This window comes from Podarcis cretensis (assembly GCF_951804945.1).
Source record: "Podarcis cretensis genome assembly, chromosome: 13".
In the NCBI taxonomy this organism is placed as follows: Eukaryota; Metazoa; Chordata; class Lepidosauria; order Squamata; family Lacertidae; genus Podarcis; species Podarcis cretensis.
Window position 1 is genome coordinate 50,721,520 of NC_137182.1, and position 15,147 is coordinate 50,736,666.

The 15,147-nt window shown below is 47.6% G+C and overlaps 1 protein-coding gene across 1 annotated transcript in view; it reads left to right on the forward strand.

Annotated features, from left to right (window-relative positions):
• Window positions 1-9,496: 9,496 nt before the first annotated feature.
• The window catches only part of CARMIL3 (capping protein regulator and myosin 1 linker 3), an 88,414-nt gene continuing 82,763 nt past the window's right edge, over window positions 9,497-15,147 (forward strand). Inside the window, exon 1 of the mRNA XM_079951737.1 lies at window positions 9,497-9,628. Coding sequence (XP_079807863.1) covers window positions 9,589-9,628 — 40 coding nt within the window. The 5' untranslated portion in view covers window positions 9,497-9,588. The remainder of the gene's footprint in view (window positions 9,629-15,147) is intronic.

Sequence of the window (15,147 nt, forward strand, 5' to 3'; positions counted from 1 at the left end):
AAAGGTCGGTGGTTCGAATCCCTGCGGCGGGGTGCGCTCCCGCTGCTCGGTCCCAGCGCCTGCCAACCTAGCAGTTCGAAAGCACCTCCAGGTGCAAGTAGATAAATAGGGACCGCTTACCAGCGGGAAGGTAAACGGCGTTTCCGTGTGCGGCTCTGGCTCGCCAGAGCAGCGATGTCACGCTGGCCACGTGACCCGGAAGTGTCTCCGGACAGCGCTGGCCCCTGGCCTCTTAAGTGAGATGGGCGCACAACCCCAGAGTCTGTCAAGACTGGCCCGTACGGGCAGGGGTACCTTTACCTTTACCTTTAATAATTAAACAGTTTACACTTATCATTTACAATATAGAATCACTAAACTATAATCAATGAAAATAACGGCAAGTCACAATGCATAAAATACCACGAAACATACAAAACCATCTCATTTATTTGGCCCCCCAACTAAATAAATAATTGTGCTGTGCAAAACCAGCTGTGAAACACAAGAGTGTCAGCAATCTAAAAATCTGGCTTCTAAAGTGAGCAGTTTAAAAAGTGTGAATAAGGCGCTTAAGCAGTTAAGTAATAATAATTAAAAGCAGATCTAAGTAGATACTTATTTGAGGGTCTTGATGCTGAGATGTGAGATAAAACACAATTTTTCTTTCCTCTTAGGGGGAAGCTGCCTTGTGCATCTCTGGATGAGTTGCTCCTATGGTTCTTCTAGTCTAGTGGAACAACTCCATTATTGGCACACTGAGAAAAACAGGCGTGTCAGGTGCTATCTGAGCAGTCCTGTGCCTAATTCTTACTCTTTCTTACATAAAAATGGGGGAAGAACCCAAAACCAAAGGTCTATCTAATCCCACCAACCTGAGATGCTTATTGAAAAGCCACATGTTGCCACATTTCCAAAAGTAAAAATCTGGACAAAATTCTTCAGCTTTTTTTTTTTTGGGGGGGGGGGGGACATCTCCCAAATAAAAATAAGTTTTTTTCCCTGGATTTTCAAAGCTTTTTTCTTTTAAAAATTGCCCTAGTTGCCATACATCTACATTTCTGAGCACAATTCAAAGTGTTGGTGTTGTCCTTTAGATAGATAGATAGATAGATAGATAGATAGATAGATAGATAGATAAATTTATTGTCATTGTCCGTATATACACAGTATACACAACAACGAAAATCAAACACCCAAGACCGGATTCACATACACATTTGCACGTATCTCCAACACTCTCATCCTATTCAGACATAATCTATTAAAACATACATAATCCAGAATATAACACAACCTATTAGAAGCATAGCATAACCTAAAACCTATCTCATTCCTTACTACTCACTGCTTGCTATTTCTTACTACTGGCCCTGAGATCATTGTTTAGTGCAATCAGAGCTCTTGGATAGAAACTATTCAGAAGGCGTGTGGTTCGTGTTTTCATTGTCCTATATCTTCTGCCCGAAGGCAACAGTTCAAAGAGATTGTGAGCAGGATGGGTGGGATCTCTCAGGATATTGTGTGACTTCTTCAAGCTGCGAGACGTGAAGATCTCATCCAGGGTTGGTAGTTGGAGCCCAATAACATTCTGGGCAATTTTAATTATTCTCTGTAAGGCTTTTTTTTCCATTCCAGAGCTGCTCCCATACCACGATAATATACTATAGGTTAAGACACTCTCAATGGTACTATGATAATAGGACAGAAGTAGGTGCTGAGATAGATTCAATCCCCTGAGCATTCTCAGGAAATACAACCTCCCCTGCACCTTCCTCACAACCATATTAATATTTGCAGTCCATGAGAGGTCCTCAGAGATGTAAGTGCCCAGGTATTTAAAACTACCAACCCTCTCCACCTCCTCGCCATTTATGTGCAATGGTAAAAATACACTTTTCTTTCGCCTAAAATCAATTATGAGTTCTTTGGTTTTTTTGGTGTTAAGCATAAGATTATTTTCTTTACACCATTGAATTAACCCCTAAACGGCTTTGGCCCAGTATACCTGAAGGAGCCACCCCCATTGTTCAGCCCAGAAACTGAGGTTCAGCTCCGAGGGCCTTCTGGCGGTTCCCTCACTGCGAGAAGCAAAGCTACAGGGAACCAGGCAGAGGGCCTTCTCGGTAGTGGCGCCCGCCCTGTGGAACGCCCTCCCATCAGATGTCAAAGAGATTAACAACTACCTGACATTTAGAAGACATCTGAAGGCAGCCCTGTTCAGGGAAGTTTTTAATGTGTGACATTTTAATGTATTTTTACGGTAGTCTTTGTTGGAAGCCACCCAGAGTGGCTGGGGAAACCCAGCCAGATGGGCAGGGTGCAAATTATTATTATTATTATTATTATTATTATTATTATTATTATTATTTCTTGTCTGTGTGGAACTGACTTCCCTTTCTAAATTCTAATGTGGAATGTATAGGATTTTCACCACAGAGATGCTAAAGGCTAGACTAGCAGCCTTCCCTCGCACCCGGTACCCTCCAGACATCCAATTTCTTGAGCTTTCATCCTGATCTGCTTGTGCATAGGTTTAATTGCGCACCCAGCATTAATTCTGATTTGTTTGCAGGGTGTTTACGCAATAGCTATTACTACGTTATTACTAGTTATTACGCAATAACTGTTACTATAACTATATATCTGGGTTTTCCCAGCCATTTTGCTAATTCGGTGGAAATCCGCCCATTTTGACAGTCTGATTAAAACTCCTTATGTATGGCAGCCCTAACATACAGGGCTGGACTAGCCCTCTCCTGTTGCTGCCCTTTGCCTGGCCACTGCCATTCAAAGGTGTATTGTTCCTGGTGATGGAGGCTCATAGCTGTCAACTTACAGATTTGAAAATAAGGGACCAGCAGCCTCAAAAATAAGGGACCAGCAGCCTCAAAAATAAGGGATCAGCAGCGAAAATAAGGGATTTTCCAAGCACAGGTATGTTCAACTTCTGAGCCCCTCTGAGCCAAAGGCAGAAAGCCCAGCCAGCAGCCAAACGAAGCCTCAAGCGGTGGTTCCCACAGCGCAGCAACCCGGCAAAGGGGATGCAGCAAGAAAAACCACCGTCACCTCTCCGCTGGGAAGCGCTGAGCAAAGGCAAGTCCCCAGGCAACGCGGCTGATTTGATCGGCACAAGGCATGCAAGCTCCACCCCCCCAGTCGTTCTCAGACTCCTTATTGGGTGAGCAACGCAGCTGAGCAACACAGTTGGAGCCTCCCTCCTCCCTGGCCGGCAGGGAGAGAGGGAGAGGAGCTGCTTCCTTTGAAACCCTGGAAATTTAAGGGACATCATCAGTAAGGGACAGCAGCGGGACACAGCACTGGGATAAGGGACTTTCCCGCCAAATAAGGGACGGTTGACAGCTATGCTTCAAGTGGCAGTGAGTTCCACAGTTTTTAACTATGCACTTTGTGCAAGTGACTTTCTATCCTCTGCCCTGAATCTTCCAGAAGCCAGCTTCGTGTTGGGACTGATTGTTGGAAACCACAGGGGGGGGGGGAGAGGGCTTTTGTGCTCAGGAATTTCTTAGAGGCCCCAGGGTGACCAATTTGGGAGCAGAATTCTGGACTAACAGGGCCACTGGCATACAGAAACAAAGGGAATGCTTAAATGAATATTTATACAAGCAGGGCTCAAATACGAAAGTTTGGTTGTACTTAGACTAACCTTGTGAAGAGTATAGAGAACATAAAGATTTGATGGATTATGAAAGAACCTAAGGAAGGGAAATGATGGAAGAGCAGATGTAAAAGCAAGCAAGATAACTAAGAGACGTGCGGTAAATGCAGTGGAAGTCTTTTATAATATTTTAACTAGGATTTATATATTGTGATGTTTGAAGCATGAATTTGGTAATGTTATTGGTTATGCAAAGTATTTCCCCCCCTTTTGTCTTTTTTTTTAGTTTGCATTTGGGAAAACATGTATATAAATGTGTTTACAGTGTTATGTATTGTTCTTTGTTTCTCTTTTCCTTTTCTTGTAAAATTCAATAAAAAATAAAAAATTAAAGGGCCACTGCCCTCATCCAAGAGAACTCCAGACATCCTTTTCACCACTCATTCATGGAGATTTGTGTTCCTGATGGTTATACGGGTGTTTTCACCTAATCCTACTTCCAATACTTTTTGTGTTTGCAAAAGTTTTAGGGCAGACGTACTGCTCTGTTTCCAATTCGTGCATGCCCCATAATTTCCTGCTGAAATCCTTTTCATGCCGCAAATATTATGGCTTTTTTTTTTTTAATTGTCCCGCTTTTGCTGCACTACAGTGCAGAAGTTGCCCCTCCAAATGGCAATAAAGACATAACCTTGGGAAAGTCTCGTCGGTCCTCTGCCCTTAACGGATTTAGAACACTTTTTTTTTTGGTCTGTTTCGGACTACAATTCCCATCACCCCGCAGCCAGCACACCTGCTTCTGGGTTGCAACTCCCCTCGGTTGCCGTGCAAAACATCTGCAAGGCACCAGGATGGCAGAGGGTAATTTAGAGTACTTTTTAGCAAATCCTCAAACAAGAGCAGGATTTTATTTATTTATTTATTAAAAGATATTTGTATTAGTTTTAATTAAAACAAACATCATATAAAAATAAACATTGAAAAGAAAATTTTAAAATAGAAAACAACTGTAACACTTTTCATGCTATTTATATAACTAATATAATATCCAAATGCGGGATTTCTCAAATCCCCTGACTTCCCTCTCCCCTCTCCATGGTTCCGTTATTTCATTATTACCATATTTTTTGTTCTATAATACTCACTTTTTCCCTCCTAAAAAGTAAGGGGAAACGTGCGTGCATCTTATAGAGCGAATGCAGGCTGCACAGCTATCCCAGAAGCCAGAACAGCAAGAGGGATTGCTGCTTTCACTGCGCAGCGATCCCTCTTCTTGTTCTGGCTTTTGAGATTCAGAATATTATTTTTATTGTTTTCCTCCTCCAAAAACTAGGTGTGTCTTGTGGTCTGGTGCGTCCTATAGAGCGAAAAATATGGTAGTTCATGCATGTCCAAATTGTATTCTCCATCTATTTGAATCTAACTCTACCTTTCATTAGACTATTGCTAATGTTTTATAAGGGACGCAGGTGGCGCTGTGGGTTAAAGCCTCAGCGCCTAGGGCTTGCCGATCGAAAGGTCGGCGGTTCGGATCCCTGCGGCGGGGTGCGCTCCCGCTGCTCGGTCCCAGCGCCTGCCAACCTAGCAGTTCGAAAGCACCTCCGGGTGCAAGTAGATAAATAGGGACCGCTTACCAGCGGGAAGGTAAACGGCGTTTCCGTGTGCGGCTCTGGCTCGCCAGAGCAGCGATGTCACGCTGGCCACGTGACCCGGAAGTGTCTCCGGACAGCGCTGGCCCCTGGCCTCTTAAGTGAGATGGGCGCACAACCCCAGAGTCTGTCAAGACTGGCCCGTACGGGCAGGGGTACCTTTACCTTTACCTTTAATGTTTTATAGAATCCTGCTGATTTATCAACTTGTATACAACGCTTTGATAGATATGCAATAAATATTTCCCATTCATTGCAAGAGCAGGATTTTAAAAGAAACATCCACTAGGGGTCATCTGGACACACCATCTCCCTCTCTCTCTCTGCATCTTAAGTGTAGGGCAGCTGTTCTTAAGCATCCAGACCGGACCTTTCTGTGTACCTTTTTGGCGGTCTCTCTTGCAGATGTGCTCCCCACACCTGAGGCTGACTTTCCTCCTTTGTAACAGAAAACACTAGGTGATCACACCAGCAAATTAACCTTTGAACAAGTTCACTTCTGTTTGTAATGTTAACATAGAAAAAGTAGAGACATCACCTTGCCAACAAAGGTCCGTATTGTAAAAGCTATGGTTTTCCCAGTAGTGATGTATGGAAGTGAGAGCTGGACCATAAAAAAGGCTGATGGCCGAAGAATGGATGCTTTTAAATTATGGTCCTGGAGGTGACTCTTGAGAGTCTCGTGGACTGCCAGAAGATCAAACCTCTCCATTCTGAAGGAAATCAGCCCTGAGTGCTCACTGGAAGGACAGATCGTGAAGCTGAGGCTCCAATACTTTGGCCACCTCATGAGAAGAGAAGACTCCCTGGAAAAGACCCTGATGTTGGGAAAGATGGAGGGCACAGGGAGAAGGGGACGACGGAGGACGAGGTGGTGGGACAGTGTTCTCAAAGCTACCAGCATGAGTTTGACCAACTGCAGGAGGCAGTGGAAGACAGGAGAGCCTGGCGTGCTCTGGTCCAGGGGTCATGAAGAGTCGGACATGACTAAATGACTAAACAATAAAAGTGAGGGCTGGCTGCAGGGAAATGTCGGATAGGAGACTGTTTACCCACTCTACCCGGATGAGATGGTTGGACAGTGTTCTCGAAGCTACCAGCATGAGTTTGACCAAACTGTGGAAAACAGTGGAAGACAGGAGTGCCTGGCATGCTCTGGTCCATGGGGTCACGAAGAGTCGGACATGACTAAATGACTCAACAACAACAACAACAACAAATATAAGCAGCAGGAGGGTATGGCGTGTAGAGCAGGCATAGGCAAACTCGCCCCCCCATGTTTTGGGACTACAACTCCCATCATCCCTAGCTAACAGGACCAGTGGTCAAGGATGATGGGAATTGTAGTCCCAAAAAAACATCTGGAGGGCCGAGTTTGCCTATGCCTGGTGTAGAAAATAGAGAAATGTGTGGCATTACTTGAGAGTCATAGGCCCGATGATCTCTGAGTGGCCTCTAGTTCCCCCATCCCGGGCACAGATTAGTCGAGGAAGGGAAGCCCGTCTCGAAAGTGTCTGCGCAATTGTGATGGGATGTTGTCAGCTCAGTGAAAGTGTATCTGTACATAGAGGAGCCCCACCCTTTGTGAGCGCTCCATGAATATGCTTCATGGATATTCATCGTAGAATTGGAAGGGTCCTCCAGAGTCATCTAGTCTAACCCCCTTGCAGTGCAAGAATCACAGCTAAAGAATCCCTGACAGGTAAAGGGACCCCTGACCATTAGGTCCAGTTGTGGCCGACTCTGGGGTTGCGGCACTCATCTCGCTTTACTGGCCGAGAAAGCTGGCGTACAGCTTCCGGGTCCTTTGGCCAGCATGACTAAGCCGCTTCTGGCGAACCAGAGCAGCGCACGGAAACGCCGTTTACCTTCCCGCCGGAGTGGTACCTATTCATCTACTTGCACTTTGGCGTGCTTTCGATCTGCTAGGTGGGCAGGAGCAGGGACCGAGCAACGGGAGCTCACCCCGTCACGGGGATTCGATCCGCCGACCTTCTGATCGGCAAGCCCTAGGCTCTGTGGTTTAACCCACAGCACCACCCGTGTCCCTATCCTATATCTGTTTTATAAAAAACAACAACCCAGAAATGAAGGAGAGATTACCACCTTCCAAGGGAGTCCATTCCACTACTGAACCGTTCAGAAAAGCTCTTCCTAATGTCTAGTCGATATATTCAGTTCAGATCCTGCCCTCCGGAGCCGCAGAAAACAAGCTTTCCCCATCTTCCAGATGGCGGCCTTTTAGATATTTGAAGATGGCTATTGCATCACCTCTGATTTTTAAAAAAGGAAATACATTGATCGGACAGACCAGCGTGCGTTTTTAATATGCAGGGTGCTAGTTCCTGAGTGAGAGATTTTCAGCGGTTCTGCCTGGCTGAGGAAGTGGAGGGCTGTGAACTGGCCCCAACTTTATTTATTTATTACATATATATCCCCCCTTTCCTCCAGGTTGCTCAAGGAATCCTACATAGTTCCCCCTTCTTCCTGTCTTATCCTCACAAGAACCCTGTGAGGTAGCTCAGGCTAAGAGACGGTGACTGGGCCAAATTTTACCCAGTGAGCTTCCTGGCTGAGTGGGGATTTGAATCCCTGAGTGCAGGTTTGAAGCCTGTTTCCCAGGTCCTAGCCGCCCAATGCTCTAACCACTACACCACACAACCACCTCACCATTAGGCAGAATGAAGGCCCTCCCAACCACCCTTCTTTTAAGCTCTGCATTGGTGATGATTCGCACTCAGGGTGGTTACACACAATCCTTTTATTACTGTTTGCACCTGCAACAGTTTGGGAGGTGGTCACTCTGATCGGTGCCTGTCCTGTAACTTCCTGCTGAAAATCCTGAAATCTTGGACAGCTGCTGCCAATCAGTGTAGACAATATAATAAATAATAATAATAAAAATTATTTATACCCCGCCCTCCCCGGCCAGAGGCGGGCTCAGGGTGGCTAACACCAAATAAAATCACAGTAAAAACATAATGGCTGGGGGAACCAATTTAAAATACAGGTTAAAATGCAATTTAAAATGCAGCCTCATTTTAAAAGTAGCCGATAGATCAAAACCGTAAGGGGAGGGCAACATAAGAGTCAGACTGAGTCCAAACCAAAGACCAGGCGGAACAGCTCTGTCTTGCAGGCCCTGCGGAAAAATGTCAAGTCCTGCAGGGCCCTGGTCGCTTGTGACAGAGCGTTCCACCAAGTCGGAGCCAGTACTGAAAAGGCCCTGGCCCTAGTTGAGACCAATCTAACCACCTAGAGACCTGGGACCTCCAAGGTGTTGTCATTTGTGGACCTTAAGAGCTAGCTGAGCTGGTCTATGGCAGCTCCTGACGTTCCGATGCACCAGCTCAACACATACAGGTGTAGACATGCACCTATCTTATCGAGGTTTCACAGAATTATAGTGTCAGAAGGGACTCGAGGGTCATCTAGTCCAACCCCCTGCAGTGCAGGAATCACAGCGAAACCATTCTTGGTTTGTTTATTTGTTTGCTTGCTTGCTTGCTTGTTTGTTTCTAAAATTTCTATACTGCCCTCCACCCATAGATCTCATGGCTGTTCCCAACCTAAAAACACATACATGATGCATAATTAAAAATAAGAAGGTGAATAGAATAGAATTTTATTATTACGGTCACAGACCAGTTCCGGGTCACTTCCAATATCAGGAAACTCATAAAACACAACAGGAATACATTGAATTGCAATTGGGTACAACAGAGACAATTCAGATACAGCAGCAGTTAAAAAAAATATTATTAAATCTTGATCACTAAAATATAACCTAAAATTATCATTTTAAAATTATCATTTACAGCTTGTTCCCTAAGTTTTATGGCAGTCGCACAGAATTTGGCCACCCTTAGCGTGATCTCTAGATCCTGGTCCTCTACCAGGAGTTTTAGACATTGGAGTTCGGTTCCCATTTGGAGATTTTTTGTATAACAGGAGGGATAAATACCGAGCGTATATCCCCGTAGAAACGAAAATAAGAAGGTGGTGTTGCGGGGGGTCAGGCTAGAAAGCCTTTGGGGGATCCCTCCTCAACTACGGAATCCCCCCCCCCCAGCTACCTGCTCAGGGGAAAACCCGCTCCGGGTGGGGTGGGAAGAATCCGCTTGGCCAGGTGCTTTGGGGGTAGGAGGGACCCAGGCGTCCGAGGAGCAGGGCGGGGCGGGGCGGGAGGGAGTCTGCCTCCAGCCCGCCCAGCTGGTCCCCCGAGGGAGAGAGAAGGAAGGGGGGGGGGCGGAGGGAGAGGGAGATGGGGGAGGCTGCGCAGACGCGCTCGCTGCCACCGCCGCCCTAGCCGGGCATGTGCCGGCTTCTGCCGCAGCCGTGATGGCCCAGGCCGGAGGGGAGGTCGCCCGGGAGCTCCAAGGTAGGGACCTACCTTTTTTGGGGGGGGTGGGATGGAGTGAAGAGAGTCCCCCCCCCCGCAGGGCTTCCCCTCTCCCCATCCATCCTCATCCACGCAGCCCCCAGGGCACAATCCTTGGCGACCCCCCCTTCCTCTCTCCATCCCTCTAGCAACACTCCTCACCCCCCCAAATACCCCGGGGAGAAATGGTCTAAAGGGTTAAATCCATCCCCCCCATTAAAAACACCTGTGGCCCCCCCTCCCGCACGCTGCCTCCCCCCCCCAATTCTAGCGCCCCATAAAAATTTAGAGCCACCCTCCCCAGTTCCCACCCTCCCCGGGGAAATCTCTCCCCACCCCGGGTTTGGAAATATACCCCCCTTTACCTGCGTCCCTCTCATTCCCCCCCCTCTCCAACAGGTGAATTGGCTCTTCCCAAAGCACCCCCCCCCTAATTCTAAGGGCGAGCAAATGGTTGCTGCCCCAGAAACGCCCCCCCCCACATGGTACCCAACCCCATCACAGGGAACTATGTTGGCTCCTCTTATTATTATCATTCCTGCCCCCCATGGATGGAGGGGCACTGCTCCATTCTCTCTCTCCCCCCCCCCAATAACGACACTCCAAGGCTCCTAGCCGCTGCCCCACCCAGGTCAAGATCTCCCCCTCCCTCCCTTTCTACACCTAGAGACCCCCTTCAGTCGCCTCCCAATCCAGTTCCTAGGATGTGACCACTGTGATGCGGGCTCCCCCCCCACAGATATACACCCCCCCAGCTCAACCTCCAAGCTGTCTCTCTGCTTCTCTCAACCCCCCACCCCCCCACAAATAAATCCCACCGTCTTCCCAACCTACCTATCACCTTCCTGCCATTCCAGCTCCAGGGATAATCCCAAAGTCCGTGGGGAGCAGTGTGTGAATCCTGCCTGCCCCTCATCACCCCACTTCTCCCCCCCTTGAAAAATCGCCTCCCTCCACCCCAAACCTTTCCCCCTCCCATCTCCTGCAAGCTCTCATCCAAGCGGAATGCCCCCCCCCCCTTTGCAATTGCTTTTATGGCCATTGCAATTCATTTCTCTGCAAACCGCCCCCCCCCGCACAATTCCCTGTTCAGAGGCCTGGATTTTCCCCTGCCCACCCCCTTCCCTGGTACTTAAACCCCTTCCCATCTCTCTCTCTCTCACACATAACATTCAATCTTGCAGGCTGTGTCACTTAATGGCTCTTCAGGAGATAGCTGGGTCTCCCCTGGGGAGGGGGGGAGGGGGCGGAGGGAGGGCCAGAACTCCTGGGTTCTTTCCAGGGGTAGAGTAGAGTGGGGGGCGGGAGGTAAGGGGTGGCCCTGATCCAGGACTCCTGGGTTTCCGCGATGGGAAAGGGAGCTGTTTCTCTGTATCGGCTCACACCTTCTGCTTGCTATAATAGTGGATTTATTGCTGAAGGCTGCCTGTGGGTTAATGGGTTGTCTCTTGAGGCTGTATAGACTCTGGTGTGCCTCTCTCTACACACACACACACACACACACACACACTTCCTGCTGTTGTCACTCCTGTCATTTCCCTGCTTGGATATCTGGGAACAGGGGGGAAGAGAAGGTGTGAGACACAACTGGGATGGTGTGTGTGTGTGTGTTTTGCAATATCCCTTTTGTGTGCATGCATGTGCACACACCCACACACCAAGGATCTCCCCAGGAGTCAGAGAGAAGCACGCAAAATCATGCACACAATTCTGCCCCCCCCCCGCCACTTGAAACTGAAAAACACCACTGACACACCCAAAGTTCAAGTGAATTTCTCATCTGCCTATCTACTACTTTGATCTGTTTGATCTGATCAGCCTACCTGCTGAGCCAGTGGCTCAGCCTGCTTGCCCCCTCTTCCAGCCCAGGATTGTGGACTCTGGCTGAAAGCTTTTTTCCAGGGTGTCAGGTGGGGCGGGGGGAGAGAGAGGTCTTTCTGCTCCCCCCATCATTACCTGGCATCTGAAGCTTTGGAGGGGCCTGAAATGGGCCCCTCCCCAAATAGATCTGAGTCCCACAAATGCCATTCCAAACACCCACCCCGTGACCCATATATCCACATAATCTGGCCTTGCCCTAGCGACCCACAGTTTATTCACAGGGGTCGGTTCCCTCCTTCCTGATCTCTGTTTCCATTTGCCAACCTGTCTTTTTAAGGGCGGGCTCCCATGTTAGTCCTACTCAGAGGAGACCCATTGAAATCAATGGGCCTCCGTTTGCCCCCAATCCCATCTGTTTCCCGAGCGTGCAAAAGGAAAACTGAAGGAAGCTTATCCTTTTTTTCTTTTTTACAATGCTTTCTCTGGCCAATTTCAGTTGCGAAAAAGAGAGAGTGAAAAAACCTGTGTCTGTGTGTTTATGTGATGCCTGTGAATGTTCTAGATGATAGCAGGAGAAGCTGCGAGCGCTTTCGGCATCTCAACACACACACACACACACACACACACACACAGTGCAACCGCTTTGCCTCACGACAACAACGAAAAAACGCATCTTCGCTCCAGAAGGAGAGCTTCCAGGGCTTATGCTTACGACTTCAGAAACCCGGTTTCCCATCTCGGCCACGTGGCGAGGCGGAAGGTGCTCTCTGCACATGCTCAGAGGCCTTCTCCCCCTCGCAGTCACTTCACAGAGCCCGGCAGCAGGTGTTAAGTAAACACCGTGTTGCTGCTTTTGCCTCCTGCGTTCATAAAAACCAGGCAGGGATGCTGTAGGGCATGACACGGTTGGAAGGTGCAAAGGCGATGTCACACTTCTTCCTGGGATTTCTGTCTCTCTCTCACACACACTTTCACACACACACACACAGCCTGCCAGATAGTAAATAAAATGAATGGAGACTCTCGTATTTAAAGCGGCGGGCACACATGACTACTGTATCTAAATGGCTGCTTTCTTTTTTTCTTTTTAAAATAATATTTATTAAAATTTTAAAGGTTACAGAAAGAAAAAGTAAAAATACCACATTAAACAAAAACAAAACAACACATCACAATATAAAAAAACAGAAAAATAAAACCCATTAAACAAAAACGCCAAAAAAAAAAATACATCAGATCTCCTCATTACTAATCTTTCATTAGCTTATTTCCTTGACCTCCTCACACCTCCCTTTTTTGTATTCTAGGTCAATTATCCATTTCAGCAACTCCTTTCCCTCTTTTAAAATTTTTGTCCTGTAAATTGTCTTAATATAATGTACCTTTACTTTTCCTCCTTTCACCAATTAACAGTCAGTTATTCCCAAATCCTTTATATCATTCCTCCTAAAATCATATAATATTATTCCAACATCCTTCTAACAGTTATTAATTTTACAATGTTTCTGTAAATAGTCTTTAAATTTCCTCCAATCTTCCTCCACCGACTCTTCTCCCTGGTCTCTAAATGGCTGCTTTCAATTCCCCTCAAAATGAGCGGGTGGAACTCAAGGCGGTGGCAGAGCAGACTGTATCACTCCACTTGGCAGAGCGGGGGTGCCACTGTGCTATCCCCCCCCCCCAACACACAGGAAGGTGCCATTGGTCCACCTAGCTGAGTAGGTCTACACCACCGTTCTTCAACCTTGGGTCCAAAAACGCTGTTGGACTACAAAGCCCATCATCCACAGCCAGCTTAGGCAATGGTCATGGATGATGGGAGTTGTAGTCTAACAACATCCGGGGACCCAGTAGGTTGCATGACACCCAAAAGATGCTTCATGAAGCCATGGCTCATTGGTGGGGAGGCTGTGCCCCCCCAAGCATGTTTGACCACAACTCCCATCATCCCAGAGCTGTGAGGCACATAGCGGCCAAAATGTTATTTAAGGTAACTTACGATATTCCCGAATTGGACCTACACCAGAAAGGTAGCCCTCCCCATCATTCCTTTAAAAGAAATTCACTATTAATTTATCATTTACACATTTAACAAGGGACAGAGAAAGCGAAGAAACGAGGTGAATTAAAAAAGAAAAGGGAAAGGGAACGCAATCATAATAATATGCAAAAAAATTACTAACTACAGCAGTAAAATATTAGAGGCAGGAATGCTTCTGAATGCCAGAATGCCACAGGAGTGGAGAGCGATATTGTGTTCAAATCCTGATTGCAGGTTCCCCACAGGCTTCTAGCTGGCTGCCGTGAGAACAGGGTACTGGGCTGGGGGTGTGGCCATAGGCCTCATCTAGCAGGACCGCCTTATTTTCTTAAATCGCCCTGCGGACACAGCAACCATCCAGACATGGATCTTAAATTGAACATCAGCCCTCCAGGTGCCATGTTGTTGTTGTTTAGTCGTTTAGTCATGTCCGCCTCTTCGTGACCCCCTGGACCAGAGCACGCCAGGCGCTCCTGTCTTCCACTGCCTCCCGCAGTTTGGTCAAACTCATGTTCGTAGCTTCAAGAACACTGTCCCACCATCTCGTCCTCCGTCGTCCCCTTCTCCTTGTGCCCTCCATCTTTCCCAACATCAGGGTTTTTTCCAGGGAGTCTTCTCTTTTCATGAGGTGGCCAAAGTCTTGGAGCCTCAACTTCAGGATCTGTCCTTCCAGTGAGCACTCAGGGCTGATTTCCTTAAGAATGGAGAAGTTTGATCTTCTTGCAGTCCATGGGACTCTCAAGAGTCTCCTCCAGCACCAGAATTCAAAAGCATCAATTCTTCGGCGATCAGCCTTCTTTATGGTCCAGCTTTCACTTCCATACATCACTACTGGGAAAACCATGACTTTTACTATACAGACCTTTGTTGGCAAAGGTGCCAGGCTCCATAGAGGAATCCAAACAAGTTTGATGCCTACATGAAACAAGTCGCCGAAGCGCTGAGGCCCTCAGACCATTGTGTGATAGTTGGCGGGTGCTTATCCTTCCAACGCATAACTCTTGGAGCCAGGTCCCCTTCTGCTGTCCCATCAGCCATGACGACTGAGGCCGAGGTGGTTCCTCAACCACCCCACATGCCTCCTTTGCCTAATGACAGGACCGGCTCTGGCCCAACCTAAACAGAATGCCAACCTGGTGTACAGCAGCTCTGAAAAGACTGGAAGTTTTGTTTCTGGCCCTTTCCCTAATGATTCCCTGTGTGAAGTCCATCTTTTTCAGAGCTGCCCCTCTCTGGGTTGGCATTTTTCTTCAGATATCCACCGTGATCCTGAGTTCCCTTTCTTGGGTAGTTACCACCATCCCAGGCCCCTGTCAGTGCATATTTGAGTGGGGGGGTTACATCCCTTTAAATTTACATTGTATTTCCTTTCCCATTTTAACCCCCATTCCCCCGGTTTGGAAAAATCCTTTTGGAGCATCTTACCATCCTTTTAGGGACGTGGGTGGCGCTGTGGGTTAAACCACAGAGCCTAGGACTTATCGATCAGAAGGTCGGCGGTCCGAATCCCTGCGACGGGGTGAGCTCCCGTTGCTCGGTCCCTGCTCCTGCCCACCTAGCAGTTTGAAAGCACGTCAAAGTGCAAGTAGATAAATACCATATTTTTTGCTCTATAAGACTCACTTTTTCCCTCCTAAAAAGTAAGGGGAAATGTGTG